The 23,887-nt window shown below is 37.4% G+C and overlaps 1 protein-coding gene across 1 annotated transcript; it reads left to right on the top strand.

Moving 5' to 3' along the window:
* The first annotated feature begins 242 nt into the window (after positions 1 to 242).
* Positions 243 to 23,214, top strand: CXXC4 (CXXC finger protein 4). Its single transcript, XM_037164139.2, has 2 exons — positions 243 to 1,313; positions 19,271 to 23,214. The coding sequence occupies exons 1-2, from the start codon at positions 243 to 245 to the stop codon at positions 19,313 to 19,315; spliced, it is 1,116 nt and encodes a 371-aa protein (XP_037020034.1). The 3' UTR covers positions 19,316 to 23,214.
* The last annotated feature ends 673 nt before the right edge of the window (positions 23,215 to 23,887 follow it).

Raw genomic sequence — 23,887 nt, 5'->3', positions numbered from 1 at the left:
AATGCAAACGAAGACGCTGCCTGGGAATTCACCGTCTGTGGAAATGCGCCCCAGAGAGGAATAAAGCAGTCCTCCTCACCTTGCTCTCCCCACCCGGACCCACTTTCCCCTCCCGCCTCGGCCCCCACCCCGACAGCACCATCACCCCCTTCCCTCCCCCCCATCTTTCCCCCTTTCCCACCCAGGTGTCGGACCAGGCGGTCCCCACTTCCACCCTGCACCCCTTCTTCCCCCCCTGCACCATGAACACCAATGTCTGCGTGGAGCCCGGGCCGAGCCCGGAGGCCCCGGGCTTGCCCAAGGAAAGCCACCTGCCCGAGGGGGCCCTGAACAGCCTTGTGGATTACAACTCGGAGATGGAGCGCTACCGCTCGTTTGCCACCTCCTTCTACAAGACCAACGGGGGCGCCTTCCCGCAGGCAGCCAAGATCGCGCGCATCACCACCCCCATCTTCCCCAGCAGCGCCGCCGCCGCTGCGGCCGCCGCGCGCATCGGCATGTCCCCCTGGAACTGCGACAACGCGGCCACCGCTGCCGCCACCGCCATGCTCTGGGGCAGCGGCGGAGGCGGGGGCGGCGGCGGAGGTGGCGGCGGGGGCGGCGGCGGGGGAGGCGGGGGCAGCAGGAAATCCTCCTCCGCCGCCGCCTCCTCCTCCACCTCCTCCTCTGCGATCCTCCCCGCCGGCGGTGGCGGCGGCGGGGGTGGCGGCGGAGGAGGAGGCGGCGGCGGCGGTGGCGGCGGCGGCAGCAGCAGGACCAGCATGCACCACCGAAACGACTCCCAGAGGCTGGGGAAAGCTGGCTGCCCGCCAGAGCCGTCGTTGCAAATGGCAAATACTAATTTCCTCTCCACCTTATCCCCTGAACACTGCAGACCTTTGGCAGGGGAATGCATGAACAAGCTCAAATGCGGCGCTGCTGAAGCAGAGATAATGAATCTCCCCGAGCGCGTGGGGACTTTTTCCGCTATCCCGGCTTTAGGGGGCATCTCATTACCTCCAGGGGTCATCGTCATGACAGCCCTTCACTCCCCCGCAGCAGCCTCAGCAGCCGTCACAGACAGTGCGTTTCAAATTGCCAATCTGGCAGACTGCCCGCAGAATCATTCCTCCTCCTCCTCGTCCTCCTCAGGGGGAGCTAGCGGAGCCAACCCGGCCAAGAAGAAGAGGAAAAGGTGTGGGGTCTGCGTGCCCTGCAAAAGGCTCATCAACTGTGGCGTCTGCAGCAGTTGCAGGAACCGCAAAACGGGACACCAGATCTGCAAATTTAGAAAATGTGAAGAGCTAAAGAAAAAACCTGGCACTTCGCTAGAGGTCAGAGGAGATGATTTCTTATTTCCCAGTCTCCCCCCCTCCCTCCTTACTCCCCTCCCCTCTCCCCTTCAGGGCTTCTTGTCTGGCTTCAAGATGCAGTACCCCCTTCCTGAAGCTTCATTCAGGCTGTAAGATACCGTCGTAGGTGGTGTGCGGAGGTCACGGCCTCTCCTCCACCCTCCCCAGCTGCACTTCTTGTGGAACCGCCCTCCAGATGGGGAGGGCGCTCCTCCTTTTTATCTCTGGGGAAAAACTAATGTAATTGGTTTGAAAAATCAGAAGTTTCACATTCAATATGGTCAAAAATTTCTCTTGGTGGTTTAAAATGCTCCCTTCCCCTTATGATTATTTTTAAAGATATCTCTGCCCCAAAGATCGGACACCTCACATTTTATACACTTTTACTGGCCAAGGGAGGCTCATTAGTGGCCCAGTTGTTACAGCGAGGACACAGTTTATGGCACACAAGCCTGTGTGCCCATTCAAAAACACACACAGACACACAGAGACACACACAGTAATCACTGACACTGCAATGCCTGGATTTTGAAGGGGATTTTCTGACCCCTTCTAGAACAGTTTTTCTCTTCATCATGACACAGTGTTTCCGTTTCCCATTTAATTTTCTGCATGCCTGGTATTTTTTTTTAAGAAAGCAGAAATAGCATATAGAAAGCTGAACAGTACCTGCAATTTTTAAGGAGTTGCAGAGTTAGAATAAAGGGATACAATTAGTTCACGTAATGCAGGTGATGGTGATTTTATTTAAGAATTGCTTTACATAGTTTCAGAAATGAATGACTCCTAAAACTCAGTTACCCCTGAAAATAGTGCTTTGGGTTCTGCATTGGACAAAGTAACCATTTTGTGGTCACGAATTGTTGTATACACTAAACACAGTTTGGGTGGATACGCTATATGGTCAGTAATAGTTTCCTATACCTATAAGTCCTTAAAAGAGACAGTGTACCGATTATCACTAAAGTAATTGTTAAATTAGGCTTTTAATGCTGTTAAATACAAACAGTGATGTGTTTGGTGGAAATTTCATTTGGTAATCTGATCAAAACAAGGGAGAAAATGGAAAAAACGCAGGTAAATGGTTTGGGTGGTATTTTTAGCAGAGAAATATGGGCAAATAATCATAATTAGCTTCTTGCTAAATTTCACTGAGTGGATAGCTAAACAGATGCTCATGGTACATGAGAACACAGGTGGTGGCTTTAGCCTTGGGGAGTATTCTTTGGGCTGGATTGTAGGCAGATAGTGGCTCTCACGAATTGTCATCAGAGGGGCACCTGCACATTCTTTTCAAAAAACTGTGAGCACTGCTTAACGTCATTTTCTCCAGGTAGGACTGGTCTTTAAAATAATAAAAGAGAAGAGTTAGAGATCTTTCTTGCAGGTTTGAAAACAAATAAAATACAGATTTCTCTTTAAGAAGCTTTATTAATATAAATTAAAGCAAAAAGTGCTTTGAGATTCCAAAAAACAAAATCAGAGTATATTGGTAACATTGTTGTTGTGTTTTCATCAAAACATTGCATTTATTCCTCTTTATAAGAAAATTCATCTTTGTTGAAAATTTGAATTTAGAGGGGTTTATTACATTTTCTCTGGCAACTCTGCTTAAGCAAAGATGATAGTAATTATGAAAATGCAGGTCCATGCATTTTCTGAGGTGGCACAGATTAGTATTTATGTTTTGAATACTCTTTTTCTGGATTAACTTACTGTAACTTCTCTGGGTCTCTAAGGCTCATGGGAAATGAAAATTCAGTTCATCCTGAAATTTTCTATCAATTCCCAGTTGATAAGTATGACATGGCTTTTATTTTTTCCTCTTGAACTATATATTGTTGTTGCTAGTAATTCTCATCTTTAGCTAGACCCATGGCACTGGGCCCAATTTAGGGTATGTAGTCAATAGGGCCACTGAGTAATTCTGACTTATTTAGTAAATAACCACTGGAGGAACTTACTGTGAGTGGCAATAGGCTTTTTAGTACAGGTTTCTATGTTGATTCATCAGTCCAAACAAATTTTGTGAATTTCCTCTTTCTTCCTTTTGATAGCTTTCCCACAAACTTGTGATGTTTATATTCCTTAGGCATTTTGATCACATTAAGATTACACAGTACTGCTTTTTCATATTTTCAAAAATCCATTTGCTCAAAAGTTATGTTGCTCTTCAAAAGGCGGGGTGTGAATGAGAGGGCAAACAAACTTCCCTCTTTGTAGAACTCTCTGAAGATGGTTTCCTAACCACATACTCTTCCCACCACATACTGGGCTGTAGTTCAAGGCTAAGATTATGAGTGGATTGCTCTGTGCCAGAAAGAAGGCAAAAGGAGTTGTGAGGTTTTGGTTTGCTTGTTTAATTGAGGATTCTATCTAGATCATTCATAAAAGGCAGTGGTGGCATGATTGCCCTAAGTACACGTATGACCACACAGTTAGGGTTGCAGGAAACCAGGTGGCCACGTGTCAGAGTGACAAGGTGGACCTGACTGAGCTGAAGCTGGAACAGTGGTTGTGGGTTGGTGAAAAGTCCTCCTGCTGACCTGCTTCCATCTCTAATTTGGTTGCTGCAGTTTCTCATCATCTGTGAGATGTTTTAGAGACTGGCTAGAGGCTCAGGCTGAGGATAGTGATTTGGGAATTTACCATGGCTATTACCTGTGGATTTCAGGCAGTAGCTAGTATTTGTTAGCTTTGAATTATTGGTACCAATTAATATCTGCATCATAATCATTACATATATTCTTATTTATCACTTCAAACATCCTGTGCACTTCTTGTATTTGACTCATTCCAGAGATGGCAGGTAGCATCAGATTTTCAGGGTGAGTAAAATGAAATTAAGATATTTTCATGTGGTTTTGTTGGGATTCTTGCCCATGTCTTTTAAAGTCTACCATCCAGCATTCCTTTTAAAACGGCTGGACTTCCTTACACATTTTCTACTTAGTCTCTTGTTAAGAGCATCTTAATGCTTCAGAACTATGTCTATAACCACCCCTTGACACATTCCATATGATAACAATATGCATAAAACTAACTTTGTTTTTGTATGATATTGTGCACTGTATGTTTGCATATAACATTGTTCATTTAGTCAGTTACCATATTTCAAAATCACCCATGATTAATTATTCAAATCGGTTATTACAAATGCTGTATGCCACTAATGTTCCAAAACTTAACTTTGAAAACTTGTATCCTAACTGATCCACATTCCCAGATAGCTTGAGAAACATGTGATTCTACATTATGATAATAAGTTACATAATAGCAGTTTGTGTCACAGAAAGATAACCTTCACTTTTCATATTCATAGCAGTTCTATTTTTTATATTAAGATCTAACTTTTTAAAATATCCTAACTTGCCATGTATGGCTCAGGGGATAAAACTGTCCCAGGGGCAACCCCAGCCTCTTAGGCCCTGAACATTGTTCAGGTGACATGATTGATCTCTGTGGGACAGCATTAGAGACCACACAGATCTGGTTTCTCTCCCATTAGCTGATTTATGGAATTACATTAGTAAGCAGGGCCTCGGGAGAGTTCCCTGCCCCCCTTGGCACTCTGCTGTGAGTGGCACACTGCCTGTGCGCAGACCCTCCATGTGTTGGTGCAGGGACTTGAAAGGGCCATGTGATAATGAACAGACTGAGAGACTGTGAGGTCAGGGAAAGGGACAATTCTGTTCCCTTTATTTTCTCTCTTGAAAATTTATACGCCGAATGTACAGCCAACAGTACATTTTCACAAGTTGGGTTGCTCTTCTAAGGGGTTTGGTGGAAAACATCTAGATATTGACCCAAACTTGATACCTAAGAGTATTTTAGGGGAAGAAGGACACGTTTGATATATACGCTGCTAAGGTCTAAGAGTCCCAAACACATATATGGCAGTCGAAAAATTCGGAGCAAAGCATTGCGTGCAGTTGTGTGGGAAGACAGCACCAGCTTCCTGAAGATATTTATTTGTAGATAATAGTAAAATAGGTGTGTCACTCAGAATCTGTGTAGTTAAATAATAAAGCCAGTCAATAATTGAACATGTCATAAGTTTTCGAACTTTGGTGACTTAAAAAAATTTCATAGATAAAATATTTTATCTAAAAATTGTACATTATAAATTGAAACACATACTACTTTATCATTTTACATCATAATTTTAAAAATGAGTTTTGAATTTTCAGTTTCAAGAATCAAAAACATGCCAGTATAAAAATTAAAATGTGTGCTTTAATCTAAAAACACAAATGTATAACAATCAAAGGGAAAGCGGAAAGCTTTCAATATATTCAAAAATAGTATATTAACACGAGAATGTAATAAAGAAATAATGTAGAAAATACTGAATTTCATAAATAATAAGAAAAAAAGCACAGAAAATTTCATCTTTAACTAATATCACAAAATAGATTTACTTGTAGCCGCAGTATCAGACTATAATACAAGTTCAATAAAATTCTCTTCCCATCACCAAATTTAATATAAGATAATTGTTTTTAAAAGAACCATACATTTTTTATAATTCTTATTTGAAAAGAATACCTTCCCTCATCAAAATGTCATGTCAGGTATCAACAGTTTTTTGATTGGTAATTAGGAATAGTGAAATAAAAGCAATTAAGATCCACTCGTAAATTATCCTATATGAATGGTGGTTTGACATTCATCCACAATCAAACAAAATACAATCAGAAAGTTGATCAGAATAAATAACACTAACAAACTATAGACTTTAAAATATTTGGATATTTTAAATAAAAATGGTATCTCATGATGAGGGAAATAAAAGTTACTTGATTGTTAAACTGTGTAATGAATGGATGACTGTACTACTCTATATTTTGCTTAGTGGTAGCCAGCTGTTTACCCGGGTGTTCTAGGTAAGGCTTTGTACAGTCAGATTTACAGACTGATAAATACAAAATAATTTTTAAAAGTCTGTAAGACTAAAGATGGAAATGTGTGCAAAAAGAATAGGCATTTCATCCATATTCACCCTGCTTGACCAGATTGGAGACCAAACCTCTGTGTTGGGGTGACCCTGGACTCACTACCAGACTGTTCTTTACAGATATAAGAGTAAAACCTAAAACTACTCGAGTATTCCCCAGAAATCAGTGCCAGGTTTCATAAACTGTTCCGAAGCAGTAGTTGGTGCTCTTAGAACTCACAGTTCAACTCAATAGGTCAAATTGTCTGAATATGTAGTTCACTTGTAATCCACTTTAAAAAAAATTATTTACTTATCTTTAGAAAGGAAGGAAAGGAGAGAGGGAGAGAAATATCAATATATGGTTGCCTCTCATGCATGCCCTTGTGGGAACTGGCCCCTGCTGGGAACTGGCCTGCAACCCAGGCACATTCCCTGACTGGGAATCGAACCTCCATCTTTTTGGTTCACAGGCCCGTGCTCAACCCACTGAGCCACATCAGCCAGGGCCTGTAATCCACTTTTTAAGCATAATAAAATGTCCTACTCACCAATAAATGTCACAAGAGCAAATGTGCTTCCATGTCTGACATTTGTTTTCACTCACATGATACAAAATACTAAAAACTCATGTATTCATCATATAAAATATCTAATTATAGGTTAAATTCGTGATTTACTGGAAGTCTCATGTACATGTACAAGTTAGAGAAAGAATGACTTCTCTTTTAGCTTTCCTCTTATTTTTAGATCGGTTTCAAAAGGCAGAAGGAACCCAAAGTCATGGCAACATCTTTCATTTTTATAAGTGGGATTTTCAGTCACTCATTAGGAAGGGAGATGACCTGACTGGGGAAGCTGAGCATTTCAGAAAATGGCATTTTTTACAAAAACTTGTTTTCAGAAGTTTTTTTTTATCAATGGGAATTTTGAAGATGTTGCACGTGTGCAGTTGTGTTCTTTCTGCTGTGCCGCGGCGGTTCCACTCATTCCTGATGCGCTTCTTCATCCAGCGTTATGCTCTGAACTCTCGGCAGTTTAGAGTCTCGGGGGAGGGGTGCAGGGTGGTTCTGTCCTTCAGTCGTGTCTTGTTCCATCCCATGCAGACACCTGTGCGGAAATGGAATCATTGTGCAGGGTCATCGCAAAGCCTCCCTGCGTTCAGCACCGTGTGTTTTCCATTGTTTATTGAGTTATGTTGCCCCATACTTCACATGAGACAGTCATTTAATAATGTTGAAGACTCAGCTCTGCAGGGGCTAAAAGGATCCCAACAGGCTTGTGAACTTCTACTCCAAAACATTCCGAGGAATATTTTTTTTCCTCTGGAAAGCTTCGGGGCTTTCTCTTAATTTATTTTAAGAGCCTAAGATCCACAGTCAGGTATGAGAGGGAACCTGTTCAATTTTTTTTGTTTTTCTATTTTTTAATATTTAACCTTCCTACTTCACATTACATTTTTATTAAAAGAAAATGGCAAGGCAAAAAAATCACTTTTCAAAAAACTAATACTAAAGATGCATTCCTTTGACTAACATATACCAAAGATTAATTGCAATGAGAAAATGTACCACTAGTTTCTTGGATCTTTATCTATAATTAAAAATTACATTTGGGCCATGTGGCCACATTTAGATGATGGGGTGTGGGAAGAGCCACCAGTATCAAGGAACTTACCACTTGAGCAGTATTGTATACATCAGTGTGACTTCTCCGACTTTACTTACTCATCTGTAAAATGGAGATAATGATATCAACCTGCCTTGCAAAATTTTAATAATGTGTGTAGGCTATGTTCTTTCCATACTCAAAGAAGCTATGAAATTTCTTGTTTCTATTTTAGTCATCACTAACTAATAGAGTAGAAAACACTTATATTTGGAGATAATTCAGTGCAACAACAGGTTACCTAGAGTAGTTAGAAATTGAAGTCTAAGTAGGCTATTTTGTGACTCGAGTTTTCTGAGCATTTATTTTAGTCATCCAGTTTACCAAAGATCTGGCTTGATTTCACGTGGAAAGAGATAAACTCGATAAACAAGTTTTTCTGTGTTTATAGTTATCAAACGCCCAGGAAAACTGTATGAACTACCTCGGGTAGTCAGTCAGTCAGTGGGGGTGCGGTGAGAGGCAGAGTAGACATTGTATCGCTCTTCATCTTTCCCACCAGTGGACACCACCACCGTGAATTTACCTCTTAAGAGATTGTGTGTGAGGGTGTACATGTGTGTTTCACTTTATTAACTTGGTGCGTTCATTTTGCAACTATTTTCTTTATTTGAACACACCCAGGGAGTTATTCTGCATGTGAATCAGTGGGTTTAAAAAAATCATTGTAAGGAATAAATGGTTAAATGCTCATCATGAATTCTAGTTGGAGAACATATTCAGCAAATACTGAAATAGTGTGGAGTTACTTTTGTTTTGGAAGATAAGTGTGTGTGTATTGGGGGGAGAAATAGACATACACATTGAGTTAAAAGTGAATGAAGCAACTATGAAGAGCTTCCTTTTTTCCTTTCGATAAGAAAGTATTTATGAAATGAAGAAAGTTAATGAACAGTAATAGAAAAGGATGGTGGTTTTTTTAGGGAAAATTATGATAAATAAGCCCTGAAAGATATGGAATACTGACCAAGACAGCATGAAAAAGGAGAAAGGAATATTCAAACCAGGAAGCAATGTAGTACATACTGTGTTTAGAAGGAATATTGTCAACATAAGATAAAGAAGTTTTGCAGAGAATGCAAACTGAAAAGAATGGAGATTTTCATGACTTGACTCAGTACATTTGATTTGGGAATCAGAGTGAAGGCTCGAGTTCAGTGGAGTGGTAGCGGAATTAGAGACAAGGCAACACAGACTGTGTTACAGCTGACACTATTTTTACCTGTGCATTTGAAAAATTTAGTAGAATGATTCTAAAGTGTAACCAAAAGTGTAACCCATACATCCAATATGAGTGGGAAGTAAGGTCCCATTTGGATCTCATTTACATCCTAATATCTACATTCATATTTCCAAGTGAAGAAAGTGTCAGAATATGGGGAAAACTGTGCTGAAAATGCTGTTTCTTGCTCAAGGACCTTAAAAATAATTCCTGGATGATTGATAAATCAAAGCAATAAAATCGAGTAGGATGAGAAGAGCAAGGGATATGTATTTCCTTCAGGAAGAGTCATGGGAACCTCTGTGTATTTCAGCAAATCTGGCAAATTCTGGAGATGTATTTTTCTCCAAACCTTTACATAGTGAGAAGAGATGAAATATTTAAACAAAATAATGGATTGTATAAATTTAACTGTATGGATATGATGATTCTGAGTGAGGGTGAATTAGTGGCAGAAAAATAACTTTTGTGGAGAGAGTCATCTATGGAAATTTTCCTGTTTATAAGTTGAATGAGATCAGTGGATGTTTTAATGGACTCAAGAATAAGGAAAAGAGATAAGATTCTCAGTTGTATGTAAATGGATGAGAAGTGAGAAGATGTGGAATCTCCCAATAAATCTTGAATACTTTGTATGCTCTAATTTTCATTCATGAAAAACAAAACAGAGACCACTGGCTTTTTCATCCCTAAAGGAAATATACAGTATATTGGATATCCTGTGTAAGGCTGCTATATAGAGAGTTAAACTCATCAGGAAATGCAGCGGTTTTGGACTTTCTTCATGTTATTCACATGGCATTGAGCTGTGTTTTTCAGACTCAGGAGACAGCACATTAGGGCTTCCATGAAACCAATGTGTTAGCTTACCACCAGGATTTGTACAAAGTAGTCTAGAGTAGAGCGGAACAGAAACTATGAGTGTATCACATGTAGTAAGAGTACATATTGTTAAACTTCTGTTTCAGTTACATATGGATCCATAAATGTATGCGTATGCATGTACTAGGCTGCTATGTCAAATGTGTTGCTAACTGTTGGTTGCAGTCAAAAACATTTGAAAAACACTAGCTTGAAAGCAACAACCCAATTGAACATGTCTGTAGTGAGGAAAGAAATTATATATGTAAGTGGAAAAACGTTAACAAGATAAAGAGTAACATTTAAAGGTGTTTCTATAAATAGTGTCTTAACTGTTCTAGGCAGATCTGTGCCTTTTCTGTATACTCATGAATACATGGTATATTACTAAACGTGGTGAACCATTGGTCAGTAGTCGGATTGAACAAAACTTTAGGAAGGGACTGTTACTCTCTAAGACATTCAGTGAGTGTTGTGGATACTAGCACACACAGACACGTGCACACACATGGGCACATGTGCACACGCATCCTAGCTTAAGGAATTTTATTTTTTTCTTTATTCCTAAGTGGTTCTTTTCAATATCCATATAATTTCCTAACTCTACATCTTATTGCATCCAAGATACTTGTTTCCAACTTAAGATCTTAATTATCAGTCCAAGAAATGGACACACTTAAAATTATATAATAGAAATTTTAGAAATCTTTGGAGCATCTCACCCCTATTCAGAAATCTTGGGATGCCTTGATTCATCTCTGGCTTAATTCTTCCCCAGATCCCGATAAGAAATACAAACTGCTACCTGCGAACTGTACTTGGCTACATCATGTGGTTATACAGTGTAGCAGTAAGTTTTCTATTAGTATTCCAAAGTTTTTCAAGGACTAAGAAAAATAGAGTGCTCGCCTTGAGCATTTGAACATACTGAGAATCTACAGTATGACTTGTTATTTCAAACATATTTTACAGAATACTGGAAACCCTTGTTTGACCTGAAGAAGAGAAAGGGCCATAGAGAAAGAAGTATAAAGAAAAGAATAAAAACATGGAGGGAGGGAGGGAATGAGGGGAAGAAGGAGGGTGTCAGACAAGGAAGGGTCTGCCATAACTCCATGGCAGACCACAGAGTTACAGATTAAAGGGAAATCGTAAAGAAAACTGTCGGCAGAAAGGATCATGAGGCTCAAGGTTATCTTCTTGAGTCTTGTTTAAATAAGAAATTAATGGAAAAGGTTAATGTCTCGAAATTTTGGGGAAGAGGCCATGAGTCTGGGTGTAGCTTCACTAGACTGTTCCTAGCTTTGTTTCTTTTTATTTACCATAGCGGATAAACGATTTTTAGGGGAACCGGTTTTTTTTTCTTGTTGTAATTTCTTTTTAAGATTAATTTTTTTTCAGGTCTGCAGTCAGAAATGTAGAAAGGCCAAGATGGGAAAATGAGTGCTCAAAATTAATAATGGCTCTTAGAAAGAGATAGTCTATCCAATGTCCACAAACAACCAATTGTTCAAAAGTAATGTGATTTTTATTTTTTATATTTTTGTTAGTATGTAACTTTTATTTTTTATTTATTTTCGTGTGCTTTTATTTACTTAACCATTTCCTATTTATTTGTTTGTTTATTTATTCTTATTTTTGTTCAAGTGCAGTTGTCTCCATTTCCCCCCAACCACTCTCCCCCACCCCACCTATTCCTGCCTCCTGGCCTTGAACCTACTGTGCATGTGTCCTTCAGAGATGTTCCTTCACAAACCTTCCCATTCTTTCCCCCATTAGCCCTCTCCCCACTCCCCTCTGTTTGCTGTCAGTTTCAATGTCTCTGGTTCTATTTTGCTTGCTTGTTTGTTTTGTTGATTAGGTTCCACAAAGTAGTGTAATTTTTAAATGATTGTAATTAAAACTTCCTGAAAAATACAGAATTACATATATATAGAAAAGACTCCAGAAAAAATTGACAAAGAATATTAATCATTGCATCTTATAAACCTCGTGCCTGAAAAAAGTTAGGCTTATTAATTTACTTTGCTGGTGAAATCTGCAAGTTACTGTGCACAAGATGGAGGGCATGATATTTACAGGAGAAGAAGCAGTTCATGCAAATTCTCTAAGGAGAAACTTGAATCTAAATGCTTGAGGTCTTGCTGATGTCGGGGTAGCAGAGAATGCTTAAGAGTTCATGTCCCCTTAATGAGGCAGATTAATGACAAAATATTTTTAAAGAGCCAAGTAATGTACAATATCTTGATAGAATTAAATTCTAATAATTGTTGACTTTGTACCTTTTACTTTTATCTCAAAGGAACATTAAGAGAGAGACTGAAAAGTCAGAATGGTTGTGAATTTGAATATTCATCTAGATGATGAATGCACTTATTTTTAAAAATTAAAGGAAATACTCTAAAAGCTACATATTATTTTCGGAAGTATAGTTATAACCACATATGTTACTTTGATTATAACGTCTAGTTGATTCAAATGATTGAAATTTTCTGTAAATGAGACATAAAACATGCTTTGGTTTCCAGGTTGGGACTAGCTCAGTGGTTGGCTTTTTGTCATAGAAGATTCTGAACCAAGTGAAGTTCAATAGCTACATCCAAATGTTACAGAACTTAGCTTAAGAAAACATTTCTATTAAACTTTTGTCCGCTCATTATATAATATAGAAAAATGAACATTAAAAAATTTGCATATCTATAAAAATAAAAGGGAAGCACCATAATTCGAATTGCTTTTATTAAAGCTAGGTGTAACTGTTGTATTTTACTTGAATGTAAGTTAGGAGCTATTCAAATCATAGCTTTCATACTTTAAAAAAGTCCCCTCTTAATATTTTTCAGTCCCCTCCTATTTCCTCACAACTTAGATGAATGTTTTTTATTCTCTTCAGTGAAGAACAAGACAGCTTCCTGTCTGCTTTAGAATTAACCAAAGTTTTCAAAATTGTCTAACCATGTGCTCAGGAAAAAAATGCTCTTGTTTTTCAATACCTGATTAGCAATGATCTCACCTACAGGTATTGTTGGATTCAACAGAAATTAATAGAGTCACTTGAGGGGTAGATACAGTTACTTAACTTTTGTCTCTGCTGTGTGTGTGTATTCAGATTTACTTATAGCCATCTACATTTGTGTAAATATCCATAAATGACATATAAACACAGATAAATAAAATGAACTTTAGGTATTTCAGTCATGCTTGACAATGGATTATTAAGCTAAATGTTGCTCTTTGAATCCCAATTTCACTTTTAATTCCCTTTTCCACTCACTTTTATACAAAAGGGTGAGAGTAATTTATAAAATAATTTAAAAAATACCTTTTTAATTTATGGATCACTGAACATTTTTGCTCTTTTGGCTGGTACCATGCTATTAGAATTTATTTGTATGTCTCTAAGTCCACAAACATTTTAATCACTAAACTACCTATTTATAATACAGTAAATTTACTTATTCATTGGACTGATGTGGTTTGAAGTATTTTTACCAAAATTTATTGGAATATAATCATATATTGCATTAATCGAGGGACTTGGCTAAATGGAGTAGTTACATTTGATGCTAGCACCAGAAGTGGCTGCCTTTTCTGCTCACGTCTTCACCAGTGTGAAGCATGATTTAAGCTCTTCCTTTCCCTCCTGCTACATCACCCCCCAAATTCCCCTTTTGACTGTTTTCCTAAGGAGCTCTACAACAAGTCACCATGTCGACTTGAGTTAGTAATGCGTAAACTCGTCTTTCCATTTACCAGAGTAAGCTGGGCTTACCTTCTAAAGTCACGCCATCGCTGTCCGTGGTGGAGGTGGTAATGTTCATGTAGGAGGGGTGGGAAGAGGAAGAGCCCTTCTGTCCCCGAGGCAGAAGGAGTCTCAAGAGCAACAGGCCACAGAGAATCGATACTAATGAAAAGGCCATCTCTAGTTTCCCACCATTAATCAGAGAAATCCTGGCCACCAATGTCGATTTGGAAAACAAAAAAGTAAAATGCTCCTTATAATCGTATTTGAGGCCTCCCAAAATTGGGCCATAAAATGATTCAGTCACTTCTTTGGTGCCTCCTCCCCTTTAAGAAATGGTCTAACATCCCAAATAGTGGTAATATTGCTAGGTGTTTTTAGTTTACATCTGGATAATGGCCAAAATAAGATGTGAGTTTACCAAAGTCTTATACAGTTTATATAAGTGAATCTGAATTATGAGAAAACTTCAACTCTGATATGTAATACTTATTATCTGATACATATATATTACAGAAGGAAAAAAGAGAAAGTGAGGTATAATTTAAAAAGAGGAAACTATATACATACATCAATCTACATATTTTTAAATTAAGGTATTATTAAAATATAAAGTTGTTCTCATTTATAATAGTAAATTACTGGAGTATGAGATTATCACCTACCATAGATTAATTATCTCTTGAAGTTACCAACCTATGCTATACCTATGCTAACTGATAATTCTATTGTAGTTGCTGGACTATGATTTTTTAATATGCTATTTATAAACAGGATATAGAAAACATTTCTTCTAAAACCATTTTGGAGAGTCTCTAACATGACTAAGTATCATTTTAGACCAATTAATTATTCAAGAATTTGTGTTAATGTGCACATGTGTGTGTACTGACATTCGTAACATTGTATATAATACAGTTTCCATTTCCAAGTAGGTTTTTAGATTTTGTCAGTAAAATAGTTAACCTACATAACTTCATATTTTAGCATTCTTTCTGAAATAAATAATAGAAAAGTAGTTTGTCCACTCGCAGGGGTTCTCTTTCTTTTGTTCACCTAAAACATCCCCAAGATTGAAACATATAATCAAACATCTATAAGCAAACAATGGTACTTACTATTATCTTTTATCATATTTATTCAGTTACTTTTTATTGAAAAACTCAGTGGTTCATTAAGGTTTCCAGGGTTTAGTGTGAGGAGGCAAATCAAATACAGTGGGTATTTCCAAAGTCAAGGCCTGGGACCACCAGGAGTTAAAAAACTTACCCGTGGGCTCCTCACAGTGAGAACAGTATTTCAGACTAGTTTACAAGAGGGTGTAGTTTCAGATTTCTTCGCTTTTGGGTAGAAAAAAACATCATTACGTGTGGGAATCAGAAAATGATTGGATGACTTACGTTTCTTTAAATAACAATAAATGGGATTGGAGGAAATTAGTTTTTGATTCGTGTAAGAGTAACGGCACCCCAAAATAATGATGTCAGCTTGAAAATCACCACGTTAGATCCATCTTGTTTCACAGTAGAATTCTGAAGCCTAGACAAATCACTAAGATTTTTATTAGAAAGCGTAAGAGTAAATATTGGAAAGATATATTTAACTTAGACACGGAATTTGGTAATGCCATCCTTATCTCAATTTGTAACTTATGTATTCTGAAGTATATTTTAGCCTTGAGTTACTCTTTGAAAACTCACGTCTAGCTCTGTTAAAAATGATTCATTTTATTGTGTCTTGAATATGCTACATTTTACATGCTGTTTGTAGATATGAATAGCCAATCCCATCTATCTCCATATCTACAGTTATAGATACTCCAAATTCACTTTTTAGACGGTGAGTTCTTATTAGATGATATATTTTTAACGAGATGCAGAGGCCCTATCACCCTGAAGATACCATAGTCCCCGTGACTGCTTAGCAGACACCAAAAAAAAAAAAAAGAGAGAGAGAAATGTAGGCTTAATCCTTAAAGTGTCAGCTTTTGGGAATCTTATTTATTTTGTTGTTTAATTATATTTCGTTGCAGATTTGATGAAAATCACACTGAAATACATTTCTTCCAGAGACATGGATATGTATTCATATTTAAAAAATGTAAATTACAATGTACTTGGGCGTGGATCGTACCATTCTTCTAGTCAAAGAAATACGCTGGCTTTTTAAAGTTATTTAGGAGGGAAACAGAAGGCATTCCTTTAAGCTTGAAGGTCGTTTCATATCTGGCTCATATAGGGATGAATTCTCTGGAACACCATGCTTTACAGCAGAGCAGGAAGGAGAAGCAGGGGCTGCAGGTTTCTTCCCAGGCCTCCTGGGAGCAAGACTGCCGTTCCTCAGTGTTCGCACCTGCGTGAGCAGTGAAGGCTGCCTTAAACAATGCTGATCAACTCAATTCTATTCTTTACCTCCCAGCCTCCTTCGCCTCCTTCTCTTCCTGGGGAATCTGGCTTTCCTGTCACTCAGGATAACGATTTCCTGCAAGCATCACTGAGATCCAGAAAGTCACTGTAATCTCATCAAGAGTGTGATTCCCCAGCTGGGACTCTTGAATTTATATAACCTAAAGGTAGCTGGTCAGGGTGCATAATCCCCTCAGTTGGTCTGGGAGCTCCTGCACCATTTGAAATGGAAGTCCTCTGACAAAGATGGCCTCATTAACTGACAAAATTAGAGAAGATATACCCCCAAATTAATACAAGCAGAAACCTGTAATTTAACCCAATATGTTGCCTGTGAATTTAACCAAATATGTTTCAATGTTGCTTCACTCATCTTGAAAAGAACTTAGTCCAGGCCTAACGTAAATTTCCAGTGGGCGCAGTGGAATTTGGGCACAAGATTGGAGATGCGACCTGCATTCTGTGTGGCCTTTCGGACACTGAGGAGCTTTGTTACTTTTTAACCCTGAAATAAAACAGAGAACTCTCACTTCAAGTTTCTGGTTGAATGCCTTGAAATTGATGTGCCAGTGTTTCTTATTTGTTTGTCTTCTCCTATTTTAGGTGATTACCCAACAATCATTTTTATGCTTTACAACCTCACAGATACAACTTTAAGAGAGAAATCAGTTTTAAGAGATGCTTCCCTACTTCTCCCTTCCCCTGGAGCAGTAGATTGTCCATATGCTTGTATGTGGAAATACATACAGGTTTCAACGTATGCACAATAATATGTACACATAGCAGAGCTGTTTTGTGACAGCTCACGTCCATACAGAAAACCAGCTCTCTGCTTTTCTCATCGCCTTGTCTAATTTTTGTGCTAACAAGCATTGAGAAATGCTTATCTTTTTTTCTCCAATGACCTTGAATCTCAGGTGGCATTTTATAAAGCTCGTTTTTTTCCCCAGAATATTACAAATAACATTGAGAATTGGAAAGGGTCACATGCAGAGCAAAGCGCTGGTAAAGAAATTTAAAAATGTATCTAAGACATGAGTTCATCTAATTTTTTAAAAATGTACTCCATGTATTTTTGTTTATCTTCATAAACATATATGTTTATCAGGATACAAAATTATGTAAATACATACTTACATTCTTGTTTCCAGTTGGCATCCGAGAGTAAGTTGGCATCTCTGTGTCATATACTGTACATGTAAATATGAATCTGTATGAATATATATGAACTTGTTTATTTTTCATATGTGAATCTTTAATTGCATGGATATGCTTGATCTAACTGATCTTGTTAAAATGACTACATTTATATAAGTATGCATACTTAAATAAAATACATTCTTAGTTGGCATCAGGCAGCAAGTTAGCATCTGCTATAAACTTCTGAGTTTTCAATTACTGCTTGTGTGCGTGTGTGTAAAGCATGAATATTAGAGTGACTATCTTATGTTTCCTACTACATATTTTCCTTGAATAATAATTAAATAATGTAAGAGCATATATAATTATTACATGTATCACTCCAAGTTAATTTGAAAGCAGTAAAGGGGTTTTCTCAACAGTCAAGCAAACAATGGGGACCCAGGTATGCATAGTGAGCTAGAGAAAAGAAAACAGATGAAACCATGAGGAGTGAAGAATAAAATATTGATAAGATGTGTACCATTTTTACCGGAGCAGAGGACCTTTTTGTCTGATATTTAGAAAATACTTCACAAGTTAAATATTTTTAGAAATATATGCCTTTATGCAAATTTGGATTAGATACCATTAGTTCTTAACACATTCATTTTGAAATGTATTGTGTTGACTATGCTGTAAGTACCGATAGTGAACACATTTTTACTGTCCAAAATGGTTATTTTATATACTTAAATTTCAGTTTCCCTCACTTAATATACTTTTATTTCTAGATGACATTGCTATAATAGGACTGAGTCAATAAAACAAGTTATGTGTGAGAAATAAATAAAAGCTAACCCCAATTATCAAAAAGTATGTGTAGTAGAATCTTTAATGTATTTTCTGAAATAGGAAATTCAAGTACTGTTAACACTGCACAAGGGGTATGTGTACGTATTCTTCTATACCTGCTTAATATTTTGGTAACAGTCAATATCCTTATTAACATACATGTTTGTCCTCAACAGCCATCTTACAGTCTGCACGGGCTTGTGGGACTAGTCTGACAAGGAATGAAATTGGCCTCCTTTCAGTTACCCGTATAATAAAATTTACTCTTAGCTTGTTTCTTATGTACCTTCACTATGTACTCATGTGATTGTTTTATAAAAGAGAGTGTGGCATGATGAATTGATGTAATGTTAATATATAGGGGGAAATGCAATAGCTTATCTACTACTGAACCAGACAAAACCTGCATAGTAACTATAAGCTTTTTATTTAAAGAATTGCTCAAACTTTTAGTGCCAGCTTATTATTTCTTTGGAATAGAATAGTATTTTTATGATATAAGAGGATAGTTATGTTTCATTGAGTGTCATCGGTTAGATAAGTTTGTTTTATATATGAGACTTTAATTTATTAAAAATGCAGACATACTTTAAAATAGTGATGTATTTTGTCAGTATTGTACTGATTAGATTATACATAAGAATGTTTAGCATTAGTAGTTAAGTAATAGAAGTAATATTTATATAATATTTATTGTAGTCCTGTCATAAAAGACATTCTCCAGAATGAAGAAAAATCACTTCACTGAATCCTAAACATCAGCCTCACAGAGGATGCATGTGATGTGGCAGATTCAGATTTTAAGCACCACTCACTGGCTGGGCCTCCTGCTGTGGACTGAAAGCAGGAACCATACCATTTATTCTGATTGCTATCCATGTTCCAGACTGTGTTTCCTCTTCCTTAGACCAATGTGTTTTAATTATATTTAGTAAATTAGCATTACATTCAATATTCTGATTTTTGTAATGTTCTAAGATTGAACATTTATTTTGTATTACATTTTGAACTATATGTCATTATGTTGAATCTTGCTGGCTAAAAATATTGCTGAAGTATAAAGGAGGAAATTCTAATTTTATATTGGCATAGAAAGAAAGCTTAACTTGTTTTCTTGCTCTTTTTTTATAGAGAACACCTGTTCCCAGCGCCGAAGCATTCCGATGGTTCTTTTAAAGCAGTAGTGTATCTTATTTTCAAGGCATTTGGAAGTGAAGGGCAAACTAATGTCTTGTTTTAAGAAACTGCTTAGTCCACCACTGAAGAAAATATCCAGATATTATTTTCATTTTATGTATAGGGGTTTCTTCACAAAAAAAAGGAAAAGAAAAGAAAAGAAAAAAAAGACATACAAAAATAATCTGGGAGCTTGGGGAATTGGCCAGTCTATTTACTTTCAATACACTGATTCTTTGATGTAATTTAGCTATATTAGTGAAGTTGTCGTCTATTTTGAAAGTGGCTGTAAAAAATAAGTTTGGGTAAACCCCTGCTGTAAAATCCTGTATCTTTGCAAAGTACATATCTATACTTCATTTTCAAATATATGTGTTTCGGTACTGTAAACTGTACAGATAGCAGCTTGTATTTTGTGTGTTTAGACACAAGGAGACAATCACGTCTGAGCATCTATGGAGATTAACAGTTTGTACACAACAGTATGGTTCTGCGAGTTAAATCTGGAGCAATAAATTTTAGCTTTAAATATTTTTTGCCAGTTGTTTCTAGAAGCAGCAACAGCAGTGGCACATTTCGCCACGCACCTTTCCGTAGAGACTTGACGCCAAGTTTTACAAGAAGAAAAGATGAGGATGCATCCAGCAATTACCTGCAGTTGTATTGTTATAGGAGGGGAAGATGTGATGAGAGTTTCAATTAATCTTTTGAGCACTATATTAGAGTAGTGGTTATGCACTTGCATTGCTTACAAACGAGTTGTACAGAAGGGTATACCTCCCAAATACTTAGTGTAGTTGACTTGTCTTGGGTTGCACTGTAAGGCGGAGTACTCTGAGTAGGTGGAACATGCAGAATCAGTTGTATAATTTTTTTAAACTGTTTTCTAGAATACAGAATAAAATATTTCTTAGGGGGAGAAATCCATGACTGAGTTTTGTTTTGTTTTGTTAACCAGCCCTAGCAAGGGCTGTATATATTTTTTGTTTATATTTTGCCTCTTTTTTTTTTGGTAGGAAAAAAAACAATAAAATGTATCCAAATGTTTTAATTCCATGTATGATATTAAGTGGGTAGTTTTGTTTTAAAATTTGAACACAGCAAGGCTTCTGTGTTGAGGCATAGCTAGGTATATTTTTAAGTAAAAAAATACACATTCATAAAAGTGAGGCTTTTAAGTCTTTTGTTCTCTCCTTTTCTCATAGCCTCCCACTTGGCCCAGTGGTCCTCCCCCAGGCCTTCCGGGGGAATGCTCCCCTTGCTCCCTTCCCCATTCATGTCGCTCAGTGATGCTGGCGTGCCTGAGAAGTCTGGACCCTAGTCTGTGGAATTCCGTAAATGCAAACAGCGCCCAAGCAGAGGGGTAATGCTTCGTAGGACCTGGGCTACCTTTTCATGCAGGATTTGGTTTCCCTATGGCAGTCGGGGCTCCTAGGGCTGTCCCAGTAGGACAAATATTATTTGTGATGGCGTGATGCCTAAGAAGTTTCTTTCTTTTCATTTGGTCAAATGATAGAGACTTTTCAGCCTCAGCAATGAAACAAGAGTTTAGCAAAAACATACAGAGTGATGAAGTTGCCATGTTAATTACTGTGGTTTTTTTTGTCCTTCATCCACTAGCCAGTTATTTTAACCTATGACATCCATTAGCCTTTTGAAAAATTTTAGCAAAATGGATCATACGAAGGAAAAGAACTTGATAAGAGAAAGGGTGATGGGAAGGACTGCAAAACTTTAGAAAGACTAGCAGATAAGTAATTTAAAGGCTAGTTGTAGTTTTGAATGGGAAATAATATGACAGATTTTTTAACATGTGGAAGGAGCCTTCTTCATAAGGATTCTGGAGGGAGGCATGAGTAAGGTGCTAACAAGTGCCGATGTGGTAAACAAAGTGTGCTTTGACTTGCCAAGAACGCGAATGCAAGGTCTGCAGTTATCGTCCAGTCGCCTTATTTGGACAATTCCCAAACACCTGTCTACTACACCTATCCATGTTTAGAGAAGAGAACTAAGTAACCACAAACTAAGACATGCTGTATGTTGGTTTTAAGGTAGCTTTTTACTTGCTGTATATTCGTTTGAGGGTTTCTAGTTAGAATTTCCATGTCAGCTGTGGGAACAGGAGCTATGTGAATTCTTTCTAGTTCCCTTTTAATTTTACTTATTTTTAACCAATTTGCTAATTACTTACAAGAAAGTGAAAACTTACTTTCACATTTGAATGGTCAGCCTGCCTTGCTCTTTGGAAAATGATGATTCTTGTCCCAGAAGCGAAACAGCCTTTGTTCTCTGCGGCTGCGATAGGCACACAGTGACATGTAAAGATCTCATAGCAATGTACGAGAGAGTCTGAAATACATGCTAGTGTTGCATGTCTTGATGTGTTTTTCTTTGTTGGTTTACTTAAAGAACTAATGAATCTGTATATTGTAAAATGTGGTGTTTTACATGTCAATTCGATTTTTAATGAAAGAAAATCTGTTGACTATTAAAATGGAAACGTGTAGCTTTTCTTTAATTCTCGTATATGTTCTTCTTGACATTGTTTTTTTTACACCGCCCATTTTTTATGTTTTTGCTAAAACTCTATTTGTATAATGTAGGGTGCATATAAAAGTTCTCCTTGATGATGATACTCTTCTGGTCTCACTCCCTTTCTCTTTTTTCTAAGTCTACGTACTGAGAACTTGTAAAGCATATCATAACTCTAAGGAGGTGATTTAAAGGTTTACATTTTCGTGATTTTAAAATACCAATGAAATGTAACTTTTAAAATTTCTCACTGCATGTTTTTTAGTCAGAATCAAGAAATTCTGATTATATAATTAAATTATAGATCTGGTGGACTATCGATACAATTTAAAAATTACTTATCAGATAAGCCAAATAAAAGGCTTTGTAAGAGAGGTCTACACACATAGGGGTCTTGATCTGCCTGGGTGTGGACCAGTAGATGCCATCGCCTGTCGACAATTGGGGAGGGCATGGAAAGTCCCTGGGGCACTGTGCAGCAGTTCCCTTGTCCACTGTCACTCAGCACCTTCACATCACGGGAACAGCCTAATGCAAATCTCTTTTCAGGCCTTTAGATGAAAGTGGCTTTCTGATAGATGCTACCTGTCTGTGTGCAAGTGGAGGCATGTATTCAAGGTAGACATGTATCTGTGCTTGGGAGGAAAAAACACTGAGTCTTCCTCCACTGGAAAAGTGTGTAAAAGCGTCCCCTGGTTGCTTAATTCCAGATACCCAAATTCCTTCTTCTAAACCTGTTTATAGGGAGTAAGAGATGGAGAGCTTCCTGTAAATTAACATTAAGCAATCACTAAAATAAAGTAATATTCCCATTCTTTATTCAGAACCCCTGGCAAGTAAATTGTACAATTAATCCTAATGCATATAAAGTCTTTAAGCTGATAGTATCTGGAATCAAATAATGAAAAAAGGAGAGTGGTTAAATGAACACACCATTCAGGGTCAGACATGTTCAGCACAAAGCGGTAGTGGGTCTTTGATCACCGTAATATCAAACACTTGGTTCTCATGTAACAGCAAAATGTTTCCGATTTTGTTTTTATTACATGTGGCAGTTTCACACTGAGATCTGTATTCCTAGTGGGTAGAAGACAGCTACTATGTTAGGAGGGGTTGCATTTTCACAACTGCAAGGAAGTCAGAATTGTTTCAGGAACGTGGGCCACAAAATGTACTCCTTTCACAGTGCTCTCCTATTCTGAACTGTGCAGTTATCTATTAAATTTTCTAATAGATATTTGTGTAAGGTGTATGTATGCTTGTGCAATTATAAAAAAGCAGTTTTGGAAAACAGTGTATTTATTAAAGAAAATTACTTATGGGGCATGTACAAAACTGTAAAAAAAACTTTAAAAAACACATTTGATTTGCCCAGTAAAGTTGTTTTTGTGAAATTTATGTGTGTTGAATAAAGGACTTTAGTACTCAAAAATATCTCTATTTTTCCATGAACAAATTTTTATTTGTGGTATTTTAAGTAAGGAGCATATGATCCTGAAAATCTAATTTTATGATAAAAAAGTTTATAATTCTACACTTGCCCTTATGTTAGCAAAATGAATACTGTATGTAAATCTTTCATAAAATATGCCAATTTGTTCATTTTGTTTTTTCTCATATATTTTGTCTTTCTCATATATTTAAAGAAGGGGAAAAACATGATTTTTTTGCATTTCCAAAAGTTATGGTTCTGTTGAAAGCTTTAAAAATCATGTAGAGGAAGAAACAAATCTATCCAAACTTTTCTCCTTCCTCTCCATCATAAGTGTGCCAGGAGAAAGCAACCCATGAATTTCTTGTGAATGAAAGTCCTGGTAATAGCACTTGGAAGCAGCAATGTGCAACAATGGAATTTTGTCTTCAGCCACTCCCAGGATTCTCTGAGATTAAACTTTAATTGTACTACATTTTTTAAAATTACGGAATCTTGTAGTCCACCCATGCTGCTTATTATTTGCTGGTGGATGTGCTTAACCCTTATCTCACTGCTTCTCCAATGAAGATTTAATTGTTTTGTTGTCTCTTTACAAGAAATGTAGG

Source organism: Artibeus jamaicensis, unplaced genomic scaffold, assembly GCF_021234435.1.
Source record: "Artibeus jamaicensis isolate MK-2021 breed Jamaican fruit bat unplaced genomic scaffold, CSHL_Jam_final scaffold_3222, whole genome shotgun sequence".
NCBI lineage: Eukaryota > Metazoa > Chordata > Mammalia > Chiroptera > Phyllostomidae > Artibeus > Artibeus jamaicensis.
This window is presented reverse-complemented; position numbering and strand designations above follow the sequence as displayed.